Genomic DNA, 23,871 nt, shown 5'->3' on the forward strand with positions numbered 1-23,871 from the left:
CTAATTATGACCGACAAAGTCTTTGCTAACATCTCAGGTTGTGTAAAACATGTCTTTATTACAAAACCTTGATGCATTAACGAGCAGCAATAGCCCTCACCCTGTGAGTGCCCGGATAGTGATATCCCTTATAACTTTCTTGGAGAAGTATAATTTTATGCATTGAATAGATGTATACGCCAAAACTATAAGATCCATTATTTTCATAAGACAAAATCACTTCTTGATACGCAAGAAAATCTTTTTGAAATACTTAATATTGAATTCTCTCTTCTCTAGATTTACTTCAATTTAAAGAAACTTCTTAAATTATTATTAGATATTCTTTTTAGCAATGATTTTTATTAAACATATTAGAGGCTTTAGCAAAAAGCTGGAAGCAAACCGGGAAAAATAGGTCAAATTAAAAGTACACTACTTACTCCAAATATTGGTAGTTTTAAAATTGATAAAAAATAAAATAAAACAAAATTACACTATTTAGTCCAATCAAACGTGCATTTCATGACCTTCTTTACAAACCATAGTGTAGTTAAAAACATGTTTTATTGTTATTTTCGTTATACATGCACTATGACCAAACCTAGGTAGTTTCAGTCTAGGATGTTGGGGTCTTCGGATATGACTTGATATGGGTAAAGCTTGGTCCACATATTAATTATAGCTCACTTACCTTCCTTGCTTTTGCTTCTAGCGATTTGTTAACTTGTTAATAGATTTATGTTTCTAGAAAATAAACTTTGTTTTCTAATTTAACGAGGTTTACGCAAACTAGGGGACGGTTATTCAGCAATCCGCAACAGGGAACACCTTTTAAATATAAAAAAAAAATCTCATAGTTTAACCGAAAATACATCAAAATATGTTCATTTTCTTGTTCTTTTGTATCATGCAACGTCCAAACTTGCATTAACAAAATCTGCACTATGACTGCTATCAAATGAAAAATAACACCGCCCACTTCCCCCCCAATATATATAAAGTCTTCGATTAGCTGGTTACTTAAATACGTGAGTTTATTAAAAAAAATAAAAATTAAAAATATTTAGAAAGACATAAATCCTAGAGTATGGCACCAAGATTTTTTTTAAGTTAATGGAAAAAAACAGGGGGGGCTAGTTCATAGTCAGGAGTTATACCAGTGACTGCACATATTGAGAGAGATCGGTGATGGTTGGGCGATCAAAGAAGATTGACGGCGACTGGACCATAGTAAGACGGTTAGGCACTAATAAAGCAAGAAAACCTGATGCGTGTGTACATGTGTCTCTGGGGTAGAATGGCAGGAAAATAAAAGAAAGAAGACAGAAGCTAGAACCTCAAAACTCTGATACCATATGAAATAAACAAAAACTTCATGAGATATTATGGAATATTAATGAAGTATATAATATAAGAACACAAAAAGATGATTACAAGATATTTAATAAAATATCATCTTCATGTTTTAATTTACAGTGAATTAACAGTTGAATGTTTCTATTAAATATGCGAATGGCAACCATTTTGGGACCAAAGAAATCAAATATGATATTTTCAATGTGACAGTAAATGCTATATAAGAAGATAATCGTATTATATGTGAACGTACATCTGTCAAGATCACCATGCATAGTCAACTTCAGATACAAATATTGGTCTAAATATTGTATGATTTTTTTGGTCTCTTTTTCTTAACAAAATGCATTCTTTATAGGAATTGAAATAGTAATTATTTTATGTTCAATTAATAAACGACACCTTTACATATTTGACAAACAATCAATCAATCAAATTGTTAGTTTTTTTTATAAGCGACATCAATCAGACAGTTAATACAAACTAAAAGACATCGCCAATAACGAAACTTACAAAAATCATAAGTGGTAATAATGAAGCGAAAATATAGAAAAAACCTATCAAATGGATTTTTTTTGTTTGAAAGACGACATTTTATTAGAATGAATAGAAACTAAAAGAGAAAAGAACTTGAATTCTTGATTCTTAACTATGATCTTCTATCGAAGTCGGACAATAACAATATATTATTTAATAGTTGATCATAACAAAAACTAATTTCCATATCTGAAAGGACATGCAAGGAATTTTACTCTTTAGTGTTATCTACTTGTATAGTTTTTTTTTTTCTTATTATTACATCAAGAGACTTGACTTTAGTTATTAATTTATTATACGTGTTCATTTTTCTTTCATAACTTTCAATGTACGATATTTTATGCATAACCAAAATAGTGTTGTGATTTATTTATTTTTGTCCAAATAAAACAAAGACATATAAAATATAAAGTTTTATATTGAAAACAGAATTTTATATATAGTGTTGCTAGCGAAGCTTAATAGAGACCCGAAGTGCCCCCCCCCCAACTATTTTTTTGCTCAACTGTGTAAATTTATCTGCTTTTATCCGAAATTTTTTATATTTAGTGTAAATTTACCTATCTTCGTCCGAACTTTGAGTCCCCACTCGTTTTTCTTCCAAGCTTCGCAAATATTTTTACGCAAGGGGGTGAAAGATGATTGGTGGTTGCTTTATTTGTTTTTTTTAATAAAAAACAATAGGTAATAATTGGAATGAGCTTAATCCACTACACTCCTATCTGTCAAAAAACTCTATAATAACGTGGTGTCACATGACGCAAAACGATCATATAGGGACTTCATCCACTACACACGATATAATAGGACCATAAAGACTCAAGAGAATAAGCACATTACATGAACACAAACTCAAATCCCTTAAAACTTGATGGTTGTATGGAACACGTAACACTGGTGGCTAGTCAAAAAATATAACTCAAAGAACATGAGATGCAACCGAGTTGTTGATTAGATTTTTTATAAAATTTTATTTATAGTGTGAATGTTCAATGGGATACACGCTTTTTATTGTAATAACATAAAAGAGTTTTGAGTGTTATGATTGAATGCTTAACCGAGACTTTCTTTCTTCGTGCCAAACACACGTCCTTGTTTTTTACATTTTATTTTATTTTATTGTCTTGTTGAAGAATACTTTCTATATTTGAGGTGAAAGGTCGGACCAAATGAGGGCCACAAATAAAAGATTATTTATTCGCTTACGGGAGACCAATTATTGACAGTTAATAATTGATTCTCATAAACGAATATACGAATTAAACGAATAACTCTGGTTTATTAATTAGAAAATATAACTTAAAAAACCTGTTATAATCTCTCAAACACGAACTAGGTTAGACTATTGATGAATCTCAACTCGATTGCATCTCGTGTGTGTCTCTAGATGAACCCTAACTCGGTTGCGTCTCACGTTCTTTAATGTCTAACAATAACTTGATTTATATAAACTAATCTAACTTTCTTGGAAAAAACATTACCGATTTTAATTACAAAATAATTAGAAAACATATTGTAATTAGGAAACATGACCAACTAAAACCAACTTGTCATTACTGGTTGCTCAAATTCACCGTCTTGTAGCTTGGAGTCCAAAATTACATCAAGCAGTTTCATGGTTTTAAAAATGGTATTTAATAGAAATAAATAATGTAATATTTTCATTGCCAATACGCTCAATTACATTTCATTTTTTTTGGACCAAAGAAGCATGCATAGTAATTAAGTTGATTAATTGTTATGTGTAACAATAAACGTATCGAAAGAAATCGTGCCCTCAAGGACATCATGAAGATAAGACGTCTGTCTTTTTTTCATGATATGGAGAGTTTAAAAATCCTATAACGTATATATACGTAAGATTTATTTATAAAAGTAGATTAGGAGCCGTTATTAGAAAAAAAAAGGTAACCATGTCTTGTTAATTTAGACGGTTTTTATGTTTGTCTTTACGAAAAGGAGAGAGAGAACTCAAAAGGATTAGTAGTGTGAGAGTGAATAAGTGATCCACCAGCTCTTATGTGAACTTCAAGATGTCATGCATAGTCAACTCTCACTGTACAAATTGGTTTAAATATTTTATGATAATTTTGAATAACTTTTTTATGTTGAATTAATAATGTATACCTTTCCACATTTGACAAAACATCAATCAGAAATACATAAAATGAAAGACATCATCAATGATGGGAACCTACATAAATACAAGAACTTAATATATATGTTGATATAATGAAGCAAAAATAATAGAAGCCGGAATATATAAAAAAGAAAAGAACTTCTAGATATGTATATAGTCATAAAATTACATAAAAACATTAGGATCCAAGATTTCTTGATATTCATATTTGAACAAGTTGCTATAGTTGCTAATTTCTCTATCATCTTCTGTGCTGCTTCCGTTAACATAGCTAGTCGAATTCGAGTTTGAGTAATTTAGAGAAGCCGGACTAGATGAAGGCGTCGATAGGTTCGGTAAATGCATGGGGACATCAAAGTCCCTCGAGGTCATATTTGACTGAGGGTCAATAATATGTTGTTGGTAGCCTTCGTTGGCGTTTATAATGTTATCAAGATTGTTCATCCAATCATTTAAATTGGAAGTTTGTTGGTCAAAATGGGAAAAAGGAAGTTGGTCAACATTTGGTTCCATAAGTTGGGCGGATTCACTAGCAAATGGTGCACAATTTGTGTTTTGCAAAGGGGTACTAGGGATGTCTTGAATTAGGGTTTGGTGATCTTGGTTTTGAAGTTGGGGTAGACTCTTTTCTTGACCTTGGTACCAATGTCCGAATTGGTTTTCTTGACCATTTTGTTGAACCAAGTTGCGGTTTTGGACGGTCTGTTGAGACGAGAGTAGCGAAGCTGCTAACCTCACGAACAAGTCAGGGTTCACAAGAGGTTGAACCCCGAACATGTTTGCATGAGACGAGTTATAAAAGGACGAGCTCAGAATAGATGAGACGTCAAGCAGATCAAGCCGAGGACTATGTGTGACCGGATCAATTCCCATACGAAGAAGTTTCTTTCTAATATGGGTGTTCCAGTAATTCTTAATCTCGTTGTCCGTTCTTCCTGGTAATCGAGCCGCAATAGAAGACCACCTGTCGAATCACCAAACATAAATGATTAGACAACTCTTGACATGTATCCAAATTTCAAATCTTCAAAATAACTCTTTCTATAAAATAATATAATGTTGCTTTCGTAACCTAATTAATTTAAATTATGTGACATACTTGTTCCCCAAAACACGGTGTAGTTGAATAATTGTTTCCTCTTCTTCAAACGAGAACCTTCCTCTTTTAATATCTGGTCTAAGATAATTCGTCCATCTTAACCTGCAACTCTTTCCGCACCTTTGTAACCCTACACACCACCAAATTCAAATAATCACATATAGGTAAAACCGTAAAAGAAGATAAAAACTTCGCTAGTCCATAAATTCGATCAAAAACTTACCAGCATTTGCGGGTAGAGTTCTCCAATTCCCATAACCATTCTTTTGAATGTAATCAATAAGTTTTCGATCTTCTTCTGCGGTCCATGGACCTTTCTTTAGGCCATTCTTTTCACAACAAGGTGATCTTCCCATGACGTTGATCAAGTTTTGTAATAGATTGTGTATGTTGCTTCTAAAAAGTGTTATGTATGTATGTTGAGTGTATGTACTTATGTGTTAATGTGTGTCATATATATATAGACACATGTGGTAGGAGAAAGAGACAAGAAGCAAAAGTGGAAGTCAAAGTGGTTCGGTGGCCGTCCGCTGTTGATCAATATGGCGACGTGTCCCCTCTTTTAAAGCCATACACAAAAGCACACGTAAAACACACACTTGTGTGTGTATCGATGGCAATTAATGTTTTACAAAGTCAAATGCCTTTTGAGCTTCTAGTAACTTTACATATATGTCAAGGTGGTGCTTAAGGAAAATAACATGAGAGTGATCATGGGATCACGGTTCGAATATATACTCATATACTCGCAACGATATTAGCGCGTGCAACTGGTGCTCGTTTCATTTAAAGACGGATGGTTAAAATCCCGCGGTAGGTAGCTAGGTTAAGTGGATTTAAAAAATAAAGCTACGTCAATAAAAGCTAAAAACATGTTAAATCAAATCAGGTTTTGTTATATGGACCTTCATTGAGGATGCCCATGGCTTACATGTATGTCGATGATATTTTGTTTATATGACACTTCAAAAGACAGCTAGTTGCTTTAGCGTTAAGATAGAGTAAATTAAGGTCATGTAATTAAAACCCATAACAAAGTAGCATAAAAGTATGCTTGTTGGATTGTGATATATTTGTAACAGTCTGGTTTTGTTAATAATGTTCCAAAAAAAATTAGTAATAGCTTATATATTTCCTTTTAGTCTTTACAAACGAGTCAAACCACTCAAGAGATACTCTAACTCGGATCAATGATAAAATCTCAAAACGAGCCGAGTTTTTTCAAGCTTGAACCAAACCTGAGCTTAAAATAAAGCTCGTTTAGTTATCGGGCCCACGCTCATACCTTATATGGGAAGATCGTTTAGGCTCGTCGAGCCTTAGCGAGTCGATCCTATGCATTTTTAAGTTTTTCCTATTATGGACTCATATATATTAATTTTACATTGCACAACCGAACTCAAACCGAGCTTGGCTTGTTTAAGGTATTACACGAGCTTAGACTCATTAAAGTTTTCTTTCTTCAAAATATATAATAATAATTAAAGACGTATACAAATTAACTAAATTAAGAACGAGCCAAGCTCGAGTTTAAAAAAACCACTCATAATCTGAGCTTTAGCTTAACATCTCTTAAAAAAGCCACTCATAATCCGAGCCTAGTAGAGCTTAGGCTTGAATTGGCACATTTACGCCTCCATTAATTTACTGTTTACAAATTACGGCAAACTATTTGATATGATAGAATAACAATAATAATACACACAAATAAAAAAACACACGTTTCCGGCGGAGTGGGGCGGTGAATGCTGTGGTGTCGTGGTACGGTGCTGGTGGTCAATGGTACCAATAGCTTTCTAATCGATTAGATTCATATTTAGCTGTTTCTTCCAACACTAAAGAGCCACGTACGTATATATCCCATCGGCTATCATATTCACAACTTTGTTTCACTAAAAGTTGTATTTTAAGACGCAAAAGAAATAATATGATTGCAAAACAAAACATTTAACCTAAACAAAAGTTGCATGCATGATTGCATTGTGTTTTAATTTTATCATTTTATGTATGGATTTGTTTATTCTAACTAAACTTATAAGGTATGATACAAAAATGGGTTATGAGTATTAAAAATAATAAACTTATTTTTATTATTTTTTTATGTTTTGTATTAAATAATCAAACAAAGTATATAAAATATAAAGTGCGTTTGTAAATACTTTGCTTTTAATTTATAAGTTTTTCAAGCCGAAAAAAAAATTCAAAATGACGAACTATATTGAAGATAAACATATTGTTAAATTTTCATTTTGGTTCGTCAAGAAAACATTAGGTTCTCAACAAAAACGTTTGCAAAACACAATGATTGTCGTTGCGAATTAGAGTTTGTTCACTATTTAAACATATAATCAACGTTGGTTTTAGGAGATCTCGAAATTTAGTTTCTAACTTAAGTCTAAGCGCTCTAAAACGACTCTCAAACACCTATAAAATCACTACTTAATGCTGAATTTCCATATATGAACATCAAATACAAGATTAGAATGCATACAAGAGCAAAGAATTTAGGATGATCAGAACGAATATTGACGACTTTTGTTGTACTTCTTCTTAGGAATGGTTTTGGTTTTTTCATAATCGTTAAAAGGTGTTCTTACTACCCACGATCATAACAAGGAGTATTGTGTTTAAACTTTGATTGATGATTTAATTCAACACTAGGATTTATATTGAGTTGTAACACATGAGACTATCTCTTCTTCCATTATGCCTCCCCTCCTAGCAAATATAATCATCCGTCAAAATGTGTATAGTATTTGAAGCATTTAAAATATGACGTTACTTAATCTTTTAAGTTTTCTTAGTGGGGTCGGAGCACATCCTTCCCATCTTTTCTATCTTGCAATCATTTCTTCTTCACATCAACACTACATTACTCTGTTCTATCTCATTCCGTAACTATGTATATACATTTTCCATGAAAATTTAAACAAATATTATTAATATTAAATAGCAATTGTTTTTATCATTTAAACATAACCATTATAATGCTTTTTCCTGATTTTTTAAATTTATTATTAACCTAAACATTCGGAATGGTCGACATCAATTCCTCAACCATACCGAAAAACTATCGGTACTAGTCGTGACAGGTGACGTTTCTGCACGGGACGGATGGAAAAAACATCATGTCCTGACTTCCGAGTAATCGTGAGACCTCTTTGTCGTCCTAGTTAAGATTAATAATTTTTTTTTCATTTGTAATCAAGGTTCAAGGGTAAGACTAATTTAACATAGGATTCACCAGTCAACATCAAGGTCAACATTCATGTGACATCATGTATGCCATCACATATTGTTAAATAAATATAAATGATAACAGAAAAGGTTGTATTATATTAGAAGCTATATAGGTTTAACAAAACTATAATTACATGCATTAGTGTATTTCGTACTTACGGTGAAAAAATGTATATCAAAGTTGACTTTTTATGCTCTTTCATTGTGGATTCTGAGCCCTCTGGCCACCATCTTCATTCTCCACGTTGTTTATAAGCTTTCTAGCATATTCTGTTAGGCAAACCATATATGTGTTATTTTATATTATATATCTATTGAACTAATATTAGTCACTAATCATAAATTCAAACCTTAATATGGTCAACAAATTTAAAATACATATATATCTACAAAAGGACCACGTACTTATTATAAATTACTACACACTTAAATAAAACTTCCAAAATTTTGAAATGCCAATAAAAATACAAAAGTAAATTAGCAGTTTTTCAAGACTTTAAACATTTATATATTTGAGCAAGTGTGAAGTGTCATGTGAAACCATTGAAAATTAGCTCTCCGTATTTGGTCACATATTAGTTTATTCATCAATTGCAGAATTCATTTATAATTAAGATTGTTTATATCATCCCAAAATAGCATGAGTGTACATTAGTCACTATTAATCTCTATTAATTTAAGAATGTATTAAACTTTCATACTCGAATTGGGTAAGGCCAGCAACAACTAGTAGAGTTGGTTGAGGATATCGACGAAAGATTTGTTAATTACTTTATTTAATAATCAAACAACCATCGAAATTTAATTAACAAAATATATATGTGTATAATCTTGATGTGAGATCCTGACCATGTGATGTAAGCTAAGCATATATTGGTTTAATTAAGCAAATTGTGTGCTATGTGTGTGGATATGATCATTTGCTATTTGTAGGAGGTGCCAAGTTGCCATGGATTGGAGAGAAGGTACTTGTAATATACGTAACATGTATTTATATAATACTAATTAACTCTAGCATAATTTACTAATTACATTGTCTCTATACACATGCATATGTGTAGTCTAGAGACATATTTGGCTCATGTAAAATGTTAAAAAACGCACGTATTAAAATAATAACACACTTATATCTATAATTGCGCACCACTATTATCGTTATAATTAATATAATAAATAGCACACAATATAATATAAATTTATAAAGTTACAAAAAAACAAAGAACTCGATTTTATACGATACCTAAAAATAATTATAAATAAAGTAATTAAAAATCACCTGCATTTAACAAAAAAAAATTGATGAGCAAGAATTGCACATATGTATGTAAATGATTAAAATTTAAAAATATGAATAAGTTTCTTTATTGTTTACTAGTTTTTATCCCCTGTATTATGGAAGTTATTTATTATGTTTCTAATATTTTCGTTTCTAATATCGTGAATATATTTTTTGGATTTTTAGTTTATTTATTGTAAGAAGTTAAAAATATACTTAAACAGTTGAACCTATTTTGATTAATTTATGTTAGGTTATGTTAATTTTTTAATAAAACTTTAAATGAATTACGTACTTAATTTTATATTTATTCATTTATGTTCATTTGTTATAATTTGGATATTATTTAATATAAACATGCAAAAGCCACAATAATTTAAAAAAAAAAATAATTATCAATAATGAGTTAAACAATTCAAAATTGTCTCTTATATTCTTCTAATAATTCAGTCTTACTTAATAAAGCTCACCTCTCTATACATAATCTTAAATCATTAACACTTAATATACAAAGCAACTTCATGCATAACTAATATTATTTAAATGCATGTTAATCAAAGATATGTGACATGCAATCTAACACATATAATAATGAGTGTGAAAGTGGTGCCACTCATTTGTTTATGCCCTAAATACACCTGGAATGAAAAAGGTGATAGCGTGGCATAATGTGATTTAAAGAAATATAATATAGATATACATTATCTATACATGTAACGTAATATTTATTTTAAACTACTACATGGGTAGATGAGCCACTAAGATTCAAGATAGCCTTGATATCTTAGCTGTCTCTTTTACGTACTTGCATATTATCCCTGTTTAAGACCACCTGCACCAATCAAATGCTGGTGTTATATATTATTTCTGCATGATTTCACGTATATTAACAGGTTCAAGATTTGGATAATCTTTAATAATAACCTAAACTGTTTCTGGAAAGTTCAACACATTTAGTAGAATATTAAACCAAATTATACTAATTAAGCTTTTTTTTAAGGGAAAATCCTCAAAATAAGCATTTATAAAAATAAATTTCAAGTTTTAGATACTATTTGTAAGAAATTCCAGAAATAGGCATTATAAATTAGTCTGGACGGATAGTTTGTAAAAACCAATTACAACTTAGAACTTGTCACGTGTCTTTAAACAAAGCGTAACAGGCACGTTCACTAATCATTTACTCGTCACGACTAAATAAGTTTCATGCATCGTAATCAACGCCCACGAGTAATTTGTAAGTCCTTTAGTCGCGACGAGTAGATTATCAGGTTAAACTAGTCGCGACGAGTTAACTACTAATAAACTACTCGTGTAAGGAATGTTAACCGGGTAAGCTAGTCTTCGCGACTAAAAGGACTTATGAATTACTCGTGGGCGTTGATTACGAGGCATGAAACTTATTTAGTCGTGACGAGTAAATTATTAGTTAACGTGCTCGTTACGGTTAGTTTAAGGACATACGGCAAGTTTTAATCGGTTCTACAAACTACTCGTCACGGCTAGTTTAAAATACCTATTTCTGAAAATTTTTTGTAAATGATAACTAAAACTTAAAATTTGTTTTTATAAATGCTTATTTTGAGAATTTTCCCCTTTTATTAAAGGATATTATTCATAACACTTGTAGCAAGGTGCCAGGACTTAAAAAAATTACATGTTCTTAGGCCACTCGGTCCTAGTGATTTTGCATCTTTGATTCCTTTTACTATAGCAGAGTTACATGAAATGTAAAATATCATCAAATATCGTAATCTTGTTGTGTCAATTGTTATTTGTAAATTGTATTATTCTTGAATCTTAATAAAATCAACTATGTGACAGATATGTATAATTACGTAATCATTATTCTCATCAAACACGTTACAAACTTTTCACACCAAACAACAAATCAACACTGCTTATTACACAAATGGTTATTTCTGTCCAAATTTTATATATAACAAATATATTAAATAATATATATTTCTAAATTTATTTAAATTCATACGAAATACTAAACGAATTTTACGACCGAAGTTTTATACATAACATGAAAGACATGTATATAACTATAAATGTTTTGTCTAATATATAAAAAAAGCAATAAAAATTTTCTATTAACAAATGTTTTTTTATAATCAATAATTTACGGAAAAGATGTTTAAAGAATCGTAAAATATTAAGATTGTGTTACATGATAAGCGATAATTAAAAAGGACCAAAATCCTTTTTAGGAAAAGCGTAGCGTTAGGCCTTTATTATTGGGCTTTAAGCTAGCATCATCGTATTTACGTATATACTGACTATTAAGGGTCCAAGGGGGTGTTTGAGATTAGAGTGGTACAAAAACCAGTTTGGAGCTGGTTTTATGCAAATTGAACCGAACCGGTTTGATAATGAAACCGGTTTCACCCAAACCGGTTCCTAAACTGACCCAAACCGTGAGTTCGAGCACTGACCTTAAGATCTACCAAACCGGTTTTAAAATCAAACCGATTTGAGAAAAACCGGTTAAACCGATTCTAAACCGGACCAAACTGACCTGGACCAAGCCGGCCTATCTTACTTCTAAAACGGGTTAAATCAAACCGGTTTTGACTTGCCGTTGACCAAACCGAATTTGTACACCTCTATTTGAGATTTCCTATTTTACCTTCTTATGACTTTTTCTATAAGTCAACAGGTTACAACTTTGTAACTTATTAACTTATCCCTTATAATAACGCATAATATCAAACATCTTTTAACTTTTTTAAAAGTTAATAATTCATAACTTGCTTAAAATAATCAAACCCCAAATAAGCAAATACCCCGTATGTGAAGTTCAAAAGAACATGTTTGTAACCTCGAACCACAATCGATTATGAACCATGTTGACAAGAACCTATGACTTAATCTTGTACAATTTCTCTTATCTAGATAGTTAAATATTTTTGTAACGACTATTTCATTTCGCGTGCTTAGTTTTGACAATTTTAAGAAAATATATAATAATAAAATACTTAAGGTTTAACAACAATCCAGTAACATAATTTTCGTTGTCAGTACCGGTACGATACCTGTCTCATTCCTAAAGTTTGAGGAAAAGTTACATGAATTCTTTAAATATAAAGAAATATAAGGATTTGTTATATTTATTCTTTATGATGGTTATGAGTGGAGAAAAATAAAATTTTAATAATAATACTAATAAAAGAAATATAAAATTATTTAATCCTATATAAATAGACACGAATATGAAAAAACCTTTTATAAAAGCCCTACGTTCTATGAACATTGTTTTTAAACGAATTAGTTTTAGTATCGAAAATAACTAGCGACGCATGTTATTATCCGTTTGCTTTCTATACTAACATAAACCACCACCTTTCTATTGAAATATATATTTTGAAAAAAATGTTTTTATTACATGACTGTTATAATATTAGCTCTAATTATAACAAGATTATTGAAATGATAATTGATCTTTATCATATCTAATAGACAAGAGAGTGAAGAGATATATGAGTTGTTAATTCTACTGAGATGATATTTCATTTCCATCGTTGTAGTATTTATACTACACAAAAGGTAAATGTACAGGAGACGAACATGACTATTAATTACATCTTGAGTGTTCTTGTGGCCAATGTCTTTTGACAAAATTGAAATGTGTCATTCATAAATAGTGTCGGTGGTTCACAACACTCCCCCTTGGATGACACATTTTCAAAACTTCGAGGTCTTGAAGTACTGCCTCATTAAAAACCTTGCTAAAGAAAAAAAAACCCAATGGGAAAATACTTTAGCTAAGGGAAAAAGAGTGCAGTATATAGCTCCCCCTCAAATTGCAGGTCGTTACATTGTTCGTACATGGCGCATGCCAATATCATGAACATGTTTCCTGAATGTTGCTGTGGGAAGTGCTTTTGTGAAAAGATCAGCTGAGTTGTTGCTGGACTGGACATATCTCATTTCAACCTGATTGTCTTTAATAAGGTCTCGAGTATACTCAAAGTATCTTGGTGGTATATGCTTTGTTCTGTCACTTTTGATATATCCTTCCTTCATTTGCGAGACACAAGCTGCATTATCTTCATAGATAGGAGTTGGAATTCGATCTTTCTCTAGTCCACAAGAAATCAATATGTGTCGTGACATAGATCTTAACCATACACATTCTCTTGAAGCTTCATGCAATGCAATGACTTCAGCATGATTTGAAGATGTTGCAATGAGTGTTTGTTTCTGAGAACGCCATGAAATCACAGTTCCTCCATTCTTAAATGCATATCCAGTTTGAGATTTTGTTTTATGGGGATCAGATAAATAACCTGCATCTGCATAACCAACTAACCCTTCTTTTGAATCGTTAGGATAAAATAAACCTAAATCAATAGTTCCTTTTAAATACCGAAAAATATGTTTAATGCCATTCCAATGTCTTTTAGTAGGGGATGAACTGAATCTTGCCAATAAATTAACTGCAAAAGAAATGTCAGGTCTTGTACAGTTAGTAAGATACATAAGTGCTCCAATTGCACTGAGGCATGGTACTTCGGGACCAAGAATCTCTCCATTATCTTCGCAAGGACGAAATGGATCATTGTCAACATTGAGTGATCTAACAACCATCGGTGTGCTTAAAGGATTTGCTTTGTCCATATTGAAAGGTTTTAAGAGTTTCTCAGTATAAGTTGACTGATGCACAAGTATCCCATTATGCATATGCTCAATTTGTAAACCAAGACAATATTTGGTTTTTCCAAGATCTTTCATTTCGAATTCTTTCTTTAAAAGAGCAATTGCTTCATTAATTTCTTTTTGTGTCCCAATTAAATTTAGATCGTCAACATACACAGCTATGATCACATATCCTGATGTTGTCTTCTTGATGAAGACACATGGACAAATAAGATTATTTGTGTATCCTTTGCTTATCAAATAATCACTCAAACGATTGTACCACATCCTTTCAGATTGTTTCAGTCCATACAAGGATCTTTGTAATTTGATGGAATACATTTCCTTAGGCTTTGAGCTTATTGCATCGGGGAGTTTAAATCCTTCGGGGATTTTCATATAGATGTCACTATCTAGTGATCCATACAAGTAAGCTGTGACAACATCCATAAGGCGCATCTCTAAATTTTTAGAGACTGCTAAGCTGATTAAATATCTAAACGTAATAGCATCCATGACAGGAGAATACGTTTCTTCATAGTCAATTCCTGGCCTCTGAGAAAAACCTTGAGCTACAAGTCTTGCTTTATATCTTGTAACTTCATTTTTCTCATTTCGTTTTCTCACAAAAACCCATTTATATCCTACAGGTTTCATTGACTTTGGTGTAATGACAATAGGTCCAAAAACCTTTCGATTGTTTAGTGAGTTTAATTCAGCTTGCATAGCATCTTTCTATTTGTTCCAATCTTGTCGATTTTTACAATCATCTACAGATTTTGGTTCAGGGTCATCATTTTCTTCCATGATATCGCTTGCCACAGAATAAGAAAATATATCATCAATATTTTCCATTTCATCTCGATCCCACATTATATGTGATTTACCATAGTTTATTGACAATTCTTTATTGGAATCATTTATTTCTTCCTGAGGAAATGTTATATCATTTATTCTTTCCTGAGGGAAGGTTTTGTCAATCATTTCTTCCTTAGGGTCAGTATCCTTCTCAGAACCCTTTTTTTTTCGAGGATTTTTATCCTTTGAACCGATTGGCCTTCCACGTTTTAAACGCTTTTGAGATTCATGAGGTGGATTATTATTATTTTGCTTGCTTGGAATCTCAACTCGTGCTAGAGCATTAGCAGCTGGTATATGAGATTTAGTGACCCTGTTTATATCAGTAAATGCATCAGGTAACTGATTTGCAATTTCTTGTAGATGCATTATTTTTTGAACCTCTGTCTCACTTTGTTTTGATCTTGGGTCTAGGTGTAACAATGATGGTACACACCATGATATATCTCTTTCTTGCTTTTTCATTTCTCTCCCTAATGCTGGGAACATTGTCTCGTTAAAATGACAATCAGCAAAACGTGCTGTAAATACATCACCTGTTAAAGGTTCAAGGTATCTTATGATAGAAGATGTTTCATATCCAACATATATTCCCAACCTTCTTTGGGGACCCATTTTTGTGCGTTGTGGTGGTGCAATAGGAACATACACAGCACAACCAAAAATTCTAAGATGAGAGATATTTGACTCATTTCCATAAACAAGTTGTGTGGGAGAGTATTTATGATTTGCACTTGGTCTCACGCGGATTAATGATCCAGCATGCATAATTGCATGACCCCAAATAGAAACAGGGAGTTTTGTCCTCATTATTAATGGTCTAGCTATTAGCTGTAGGCGTTTGATCAACGACTCGGCTAAGCCATTTTGTGTGTGTACATGAGCAACAGGGTGTTCTACAACAATCCCCACAGACATGCAATAATCATCAAAAGCATGTGATGTAAATTCTCCCGCATTATCAAGCCTTACTCTTTTAATGGTATAATCCGGAAAATGTGCACGTAATTTGATAATTTGAGCAAGAAATTTTGCAAAAGCAACATTACGAGTCGATAATAAAGAGATATTAGACCATCTGCTGGATGCATCTATTAAGACCATGAAGTATCTAAATGGTCCACATGGTGGATGAATTGGTCCACATATGTCGCCTTGAATTCTTTCAAGAAACATTGGTGTTTCTTTATCGACTTTTAATGGCGAAGGCCTTGTAATTAATTTTCCAAGAGAACAAGATGTACATTGAGGCATTTTATCTATTTTGTGGATCTTTTGACCTTTCAGTGGATGCCCATGTGTATTTTCAATGATCATTTTCATCATTGTGGATCCTGGATGGCCTAATCTGTCATGCCATAAGTTTATGATACCAGAATCGCAACAATTTTCTTTGACTGCCATATGTGCTTGAGGCACATTTATATATGTATAATGCAAACCAGAATGGAGCATTGACAATTTTTCCAATATTTGATATTTGCTTATGATATGCAAATATTTTTCATTACTAACAGTCCTTGACTGAGTATCATATCCATTATGATATATGTTTCTGAAACTCAACAAATTTCTTGTTGATTTTGGGGAAAATAAAGCATTTTCTATTTTGAGCTTTGTACCATTTGGTAATGCTAAATTAGCTTTTCCCACTCCTTCTATCAAGTTTGTAGGACCTGATATTGTATTGATGATCCCTTTTGTTGGTTTCAGTTTATAAAAATATTTTTTAGATCTAAGTATATTATGCGTGGCTCCACTATCCGCTATACATATATCTTCTTCATTTGTTTGATCTTGTGCTCCGGTGATTTTCATTTTAAATCTTGAAAAATATTAAGAAAAAAAATAAGTGTATAACGATGACATATGATATTTTAATAAGAACTTTATTTAATTGAAACACAAGTAGTACATGAAAGAGGAACTACATAATTAAAGATAATGAGAACACACTTAATAACTGCATCTAATTATAGTGGTCAAGCAACTTTGTTTCAAAGTTCTACCCCAAAGTCTTCAACGCTCAGCTCAGCATTGATATTATTAAAAATATCAACATGGTTCACTTCTTTCTCTTTTCCTTTTAGAGAGGCTTGGTACAGTTCACACAGATGTGGAGCTGTGCGACAAGCCTTTGCCCAGTGGTTTGTACTTCCACATCTAAAACATGAAGTGCCATTGTTTCAGACCTACCAGCTTCATTCCATTTATTTTGGTGGTTGGAATTGGTATTGTGTGGGACATGATAATTATTGGCTCTCTGGTTACGACCACGGCCACGGCCACGACCACGACCGTAAGAGTTATTGTTCCATTTGAATGGATGCTTACGATCATTAAAATGCCTTTTGTCAAAATGACCACGTCCACGTCCACGGCCTCGTCCTCGACTTTGTTCCCATTTATGATCAGAATTTTTATGAGAACTTTTGTGAGCAACATGTGCTTCTGGTATTGCTAATGAACCCGTGGGACGAGATTGATGATTTTTCATCAATAATTCATTATTTTTCTCTGCTATAAGGAGTAATGCATTTAGATCAGAGTATCTCTTAAAATTCTGCAAACGATAATGTGTTTGCAAGTTTATATTTGATGCATGAAACGTGGAGAAAGTTTTCTCTAACTTTTCTTCCTCTGTTACGGGATACCCACAAAATTCTAGCTTTGAACAAATTCGGTATAAAGCAGAGGTGTAATCATTTACCCTCTTAAAATCTTGGAACCTAAGACTGTTCCATTCATCTCTAGAAGTAGGAAGTAAAACTTCCTTTAGATGACCGAATCTGCTTTTCAAATCTTCCCATATCATATATGGGTTATCATAATTAAAATACTCATGCTGTAGTAATTCATCAATATGTTTATGGATGAAAACATCAGCTCTTGCTTTATCCTGGTCAGAGCAATCATTGTATTCTTGGATTGTGTCTAACACATCCATAGATTTTAAATGTCTTTTGACATTTGCTGTCCAAGACATATAATTTTCTTCAGAAATGTTGAGTGCAGGGAATTCGAGTTTTGCTATATTTGACATTTTGTTGCTAAACATAATAGAGCAAATAATAAGATAAATATTAGAATCCATATATATCAATCAACAATGAGATACAATACATTGGTAGAGCTATAAACATATAAAAGAAAAAGAAAATGCCGAAATCTTCAGATGGGAGATTAAAAATTAGAATGAGAAGTAGTATAAGCATTATAGTGACCAACATCAAAACCGGGTGAATCATTTTGAGAATTTTATCTTGGATAAATTTAATAAGAAGAATGTTTGTTGTAAATGAAATGGGGTTAATGATTGGTTATTTATAGCGAAAGTTTATAACCCATTTATAACGGTTATATTACCGTTTATAACGGTAACATTACCGTTTGTGTGTGTGTGTATATATAATATATAATATTAATTATTTTAAAGTAAGATAATAAATAAGATATTAAATACAGTTTATTTTATAAAATATATATAATTAGTATGCACAATAATAAGAATAGAATTGTTAGTGTAAATAAATCTAACTTCTAAATGAGATATTAGTGTGCATATATAAATAAAAGTTAGAATAGTTATCAAATTTTAATAACAATGTTTATACACATTATTGCTATTACTCAGTATATTAGTTAGTATATGTATATGCATAGATATATATCTAATGTACATAATTAAAGAAGTGTTTATTATGCTTATGTAGATACCTTTGTGTCTATTACCTTTCTTGGTTAGGATATAAGCGGCTCGTGCTGATAACGTGTTATAATATTAGCTCTAATTATAACAAGATTATTGAAATGATAATTGATCTTTATTATATCTAATAGACAAGAGAGTGAAGAGATATATGAGTTGTTAATTATACTGGGATGATATTTCATTTCCATCGTTGTAGTATTTATACTACACAAAAGGTAAATGTACAGGAGACGAACATGACCATTAATTACATCTTGAGTGTTTTTGTGGCCAACGTCTTTTGACAAAATTGAAATGTGTCATTCATAAATAGTGTCGGTGGTTCACAACAATGACATATGTTCTTAAATGATGTTGTAAGTGAACAATTCACATTTATTCTTATCCATGAGACCAAAAATGAAACCGACAGATAACGGTTACACCCCCGGTTTTCTGCCTTTTATTTGCCCACTCAACCGGTAACCGTCTTCCACAGCCGGTTGTTTTTTCTACAAATCTTCGTCTACAGTCCACAGTTTTTAGGGGCCCCTTAACTTCACTTTAAACCCCTAGAGTTTTAGTTTCATACAAAAGAGTCCATGCATTTGTTATATTATGCAAATGGGTCTATGATTCATATACTAGCAATTTAGCATTGTTAGAAATTTACGAGCTAGTACGACAATAGGTACAATTTTATTGGGTTGTATATGAACCAAACGTTCAACGAACAGTTCGTGAACCGTTCGGCGAAAAGGTCATTTATGTTCATTCGTTTAATAAAAGAACGAGAATGAACAAGAAATTTCGTTCGTTCGATTGTGTTCATGAACATTCATAATATGTTCATAAACGTTCGTTCATGTTCGTTTCTCTATGTTTTTCATGAAAGTTTTTTGTACATTTATTTATTTTATTTAAAAATTTTATATTATTTAATTTATTACCTCTAACACATAATAGAAAACCAAATTCTTATATTGTTTTTGCAATGTTCCCATTTCCTTTCTCGTTATTCACATAAATGAATGCATCGGTCCCAATCTCTAGGCTTTGTCAATTTTATTTGTGTTCGTGAACATATTCATTTCCTTAATGAACGAACATGATCCTAAAATCTCGGTCGGTAAGCGTTCGTAAACACATTATTTCCTTAACAAACGAACATGAACAAGGCTGGTTCGTGTTCATTTGGTTTATTTACAACCCTACGTACAATAATAAATTAGAGGTTACGTATCAACTATTCGAAGAACGTTAAGGAAGAATAAACTCCAAGCTTAACATCAACGCCTGAGGGCTTGACCAACAAGTAAACAACTATTGATCAGTTGGTGGTGCAAATTGGCTCTAAACAATCTTTTGATGGTTGAAAAAAAAAATAAATGTCGGACACAACTAGAGATAACTCACACCACTAACACACAAATAACTGATTATTTATTATATTTAAATTACATCAATCTTCATGAAAATAATACTTTCTATGTCGAGTTACATCTCATTAACTAGTGCTTACAATTAAGATAAAATTCAACTTCACGTACTTATTACATTGGGTCATGTTACATTGTTACATCAACTCCCATATTGTACCAGCAGTATTGTTATTATGTATTCTGTTGACAAAGTGTAAGGACCTTAATGTTTAAATTAGGAACTTAAAGGCTAAAGTGTGAATAGGTAAAACTACAAGTGGTTGAAGTGTAAGTTAAGACCCTCTATATATATGCTTCCAAACATCTTCATGATATCTTAAAATTTCTAAACCAATAGTAAAAGGTTTACAATACACAAACACATATTAAGGGAGGTAATTAAGGATGGCACAAAAAGATCAAATTACTTCAAAGTGTGAGAGTGTGGTTATCAAGAAGTTAAGGCACTTAATTTCAACTAGCTCAAAGCAGGCTTCAATGGTGTATTCTAATCATGGGGTTGATTCTACTTCGTCCGGTTTGAAGAAGTCGAATCAAACAGAAGAATCTTTTAAGACCGTTATGTATTTGAGCTCTTGGGGATTGAATTGAACCACCTTTGACAAGGGCAAAATAGTCATTTTTTCTTGCAATCGAGTATCTTTGGACTATATGCTTCATGCTTGGGAGTTTTTAGGGGCATGACCTACCGACGTGGAAGAGAGAGCGAGGAGAAGCTCAAACGTGACGAGGAGAGGGGTTGTGGTATGTATAGGGTCAAAATGGTCTTTTTAACATATGATATTTTTCTCGGTATTTCTATTGTCTTTGAAAGATTATATCGAGTATGTTTTTTTAATTGCTATCTTGGTATGACAATGTTTTTTCCTTTTCCTTTTTTTTAAAAAAAAGGAAAAGCTAATAGGCAAGCCCAAAACGTTATATCATACTACAAACAATAAAGCTAATACTAAAATTATACCATTGTGATAAAAACTATACATATAAAAACAATAACGAATAATTATATAATATGATCTTTTAGTTACAAAGGAATTGATTCAAATACGTTTAATGAGAAAAGAAAATATATTTTTTTCTTTAAAAAGAAAGAAAAAAAAACTTCCGGTTATGGTTATACATAGAGGTGTGAAAAACCCCGGTTAGGGACCGGTTTTAGGCAAAGACCCAAACCTTTCAGGACCGGTTCCTTTAATATATATCAAACTGGTTTTAAAACCGATCTGGTTAGAGGAAAACCGGTTAAACTATTTTATAAACCGGACCGAACCGACGTGATCAGGCCGACCTATCTTGCTTCTAAACCGGTTTATAAACCGAACTGGTTTAAGTCAAATTGATTTTGACCAGTTGTTGACCAAACCGATTCGGTTTATAAACCGGTTCAGTTTGGGTTTAAAACCGATTTTGTACACCTCTAGTTATACACATCCAGTGGCCCATTCCAAAGCCCGATAAGAATCACCAGTGTACATGAGAAAAACTGAATTAAAAATATATGTGTATAAAGATAAGATAATTGACATAAACTTTAATAACCATACATACGATCTAAAACACACGTTCTTAAAAGTTAAAACGATAACATTAATAAAATCTAGTAATCATCAATATATTCTTTATTTTATATGTTTTCTAATCTTTTTACACGATAACATTCATCGCTTTACAAAAATAAACCAGTTCTCGATACCATAGACACACATCACAACTTGCAATTTCTTTGAATACGTGTAGCGTGATCTCGTTTTCTACATTTTGTGTTGACACTTTCTAGAGTGAGCTGGTTGTTGATCCAAATATGATTTAATATCGAGCCAACTTTATTTCTACTCTCTCCCACATTCCAACACCTTGATCTTGAGTTATTCATGGAATTCAACCGACTTAATCCTTGTTGATCCGATTGATCATCCCCACGTGAAAGAAGAATCATGCCGTATACGTATGTCGCCTCTGGATGTTCTTTCTCAACCGCCCTTTTCAAATGCTCTAGACCAGATTCAACGTTAACTAGCTTGAAATAATCAATCTGTAAAAAAAAGATAATAATAATCATTGTAGTTAAATATTATGTTGAATGATAATGAACATATAAAACCAAACTAGCCGTCACAATTATAGTACTATATACATAAGTGATTCTTACCATTCCTTGTCTGAACAATGACTCGGGGTTTCCTTTGTTGAAGCAGTGAGTTAAGAATGCGAGTGCTTGTTTACTCAGCGGGGACCAATTAGTTATTGGAAACTTGTCGAGGGAAATGCATTGAGCGATATAGTCATCTGATGCTGGTTCGAGAAAGCCCTTGCAACTACATAATAATAATAATAATAATAATAATAATAATAATAATAATAATAATAATAATAATAATAATAATAATAATAATAATAATAAAAGGAAATTGATTAAACTTGATGATCCAGCTTAAACAAAATATATGATCAAGCATGCATACATCTATTTATCATTATGATAACCGAATAATTAAACTTAAAAAAATCGAAATATAATAACAACATTTAACATCACGCATGAATTATACATACATATGAAACGTACCAAAGTTTAGCATTAAAAGGATCTGTGAACGAAGACGATGCAACCCGGGCAAAAACGTTAACTAAAAGCTCTCGTGGAAGCGATGCAACGGTTCTTGTTGATCGTTTCACAGGTTTACCGACACGTTTTTCTCCATGTCTACGAACACTCAAACTGTTCTTATGATCATCTTTGGTGTTTTTTGTTGTTTTCTTTGGGATGGCCATTGGTATGATTTCAGTAAAACAACAAGAATGTGAATTAGTGCATGTAGAGTTATGAGTTATGACCCATATGGGCTTTTTATATAAGAATAGAATATATTACTTGTTGGGAAAGTAAATATTTGAATTAGGTCCTGTTCGTTTCAAGGATTTAGAAGGAATTATAAGGAATGAGATTTTAAATCCCATTAATTGATATGTTCGTTTCATTAAATGAAGGAATGGGAATAGAAACTAAATCCCATCAAATCCCACATTTCATGGGATTTTAAAATCCCACCTATTTGAAATGATTGTTATGAAAAATAAAAGATTTTCTTATTAACAATAAAAACCCCTCCAAAAAAATTCAAAAAAATTAATAAAAAAATCATAACTCAAAATATAAATAAAAAATGTAAAAAAACTAAAACGTTTCCGCCTTTGCCCTCGTTCTAAAAAAAAAAAAAACCCCGGAAACTGAGCCAAAACCGAAAGTCGACGAAAACGAAACACAAACCAAAACTAAACCGAAAAAATCGATCAAAACGAAACAAAAAAACTGAAACCGAACATAAATGAAACTGAAAAAACCGACCACAACGAAACAAATGGCCGAAAACGAATCCGTAACCGACCAGAAACAAACAAAAGAAACCGAAACCCAACCCGTCCAGTGCTCCGAAATCGACCAAAAAGAAACAAAGAAAACCGAAACCCAACCCGTCTAGTGCGAAAACTCGTGTCAACTCGAAACCAATTCCAATTCCAATACATATTAAGCAACCAAACACATGATAGGGATTATCAAACATTCCATTCCATTCCATTCCATTCCAATTCCAATTCTAATTCTAA

General features: G+C 32.0%; 2 protein-coding genes across 2 annotated transcripts; both read right to left on the reverse strand.

The window, feature by feature from the left end:
* Positions 1 to 4,171: 4,171 nt before the first annotated feature.
* Positions 4,172 to 5,495, reverse strand: LOC143611869 (transcription factor MYB102-like). Its single transcript, XM_077085991.1, has 3 exons — positions 5,338 to 5,495; positions 5,115 to 5,244; positions 4,172 to 4,979 (listed from the first exon to the last, which is right to left on the reverse strand). The coding sequence occupies exons 1-3, from the start codon at positions 5,468 to 5,470 to the stop codon at positions 4,181 to 4,183; spliced, it is 1,062 nt and encodes a 353-aa protein (XP_076942106.1). The 5' UTR covers positions 5,471 to 5,495; the 3' UTR covers positions 4,172 to 4,180.
* Positions 5,496 to 21,970: 16,475 nt separating this feature from the next.
* Positions 21,971 to 23,037, reverse strand: LOC143611878 (F-box protein At2g35280-like). Its single transcript, XM_077085998.1, has 3 exons — positions 22,832 to 23,037; positions 22,415 to 22,580; positions 21,971 to 22,297 (listed from the first exon to the last, which is right to left on the reverse strand). Exons 1-3 carry the CDS (start codon positions 23,035 to 23,037, stop codon positions 21,971 to 21,973), a joined length of 699 nt encoding a protein of 232 aa, XP_076942113.1.
* Between the last annotated feature and the right edge of the window lie 834 nt (positions 23,038 to 23,871).

The sequence above is a fragment of the Bidens hawaiensis genome, unplaced genomic scaffold (genome assembly GCF_021521415.1).
Source record: "Bidens hawaiensis isolate Kalapana, Puna unplaced genomic scaffold, B.hawaiensis_p1.1 tig00002236_1, whole genome shotgun sequence".
NCBI lineage: Eukaryota > Viridiplantae > Streptophyta > Magnoliopsida > Asterales > Asteraceae > Bidens > Bidens hawaiensis.

Excerpts from the sequence above, each read along its gene's own strand:
- LOC143611878 (XM_077085998.1), bottom strand. The coding sequence starts at position 23,037 with ATGGCCATCCCAAAGAAAACAACAAAAAACACCAAAGATGATCATAAG. Across the intron at positions 22,581-22,831 it reads CCTTTTAATGCTAAACTTTG|TTGCAAGGGCTTTCTCGAAC; the intron begins GTACGTTTCATA and ends ATTATTATGTAG. Across the intron at positions 22,298-22,414 it reads CATTGTTCAGACAAGGAATG|ATTGATTATTTCAAGCTAGT; the intron begins GTAAGAATCACT and ends TTTTTTTTACAG.
- LOC143611869 (XM_077085991.1), bottom strand. The coding sequence starts at position 5,470 with ATGGGAAGATCACCTTGTTGTGAAAAGAATGGCCTAAAGAAAGGTCCA. Across the intron at positions 5,245-5,337 it reads AACTCTACCCGCAAATGCTG|GGTTACAAAGGTGCGGAAAG; the intron begins GTAAGTTTTTGA and ends GGTGGTGTGTAG. Across the intron at positions 4,980-5,114 it reads CACCGTGTTTTGGGGAACAA|GTGGTCTTCTATTGCGGCTC; the intron begins GTATGTCACATA and ends GTGATTCGACAG.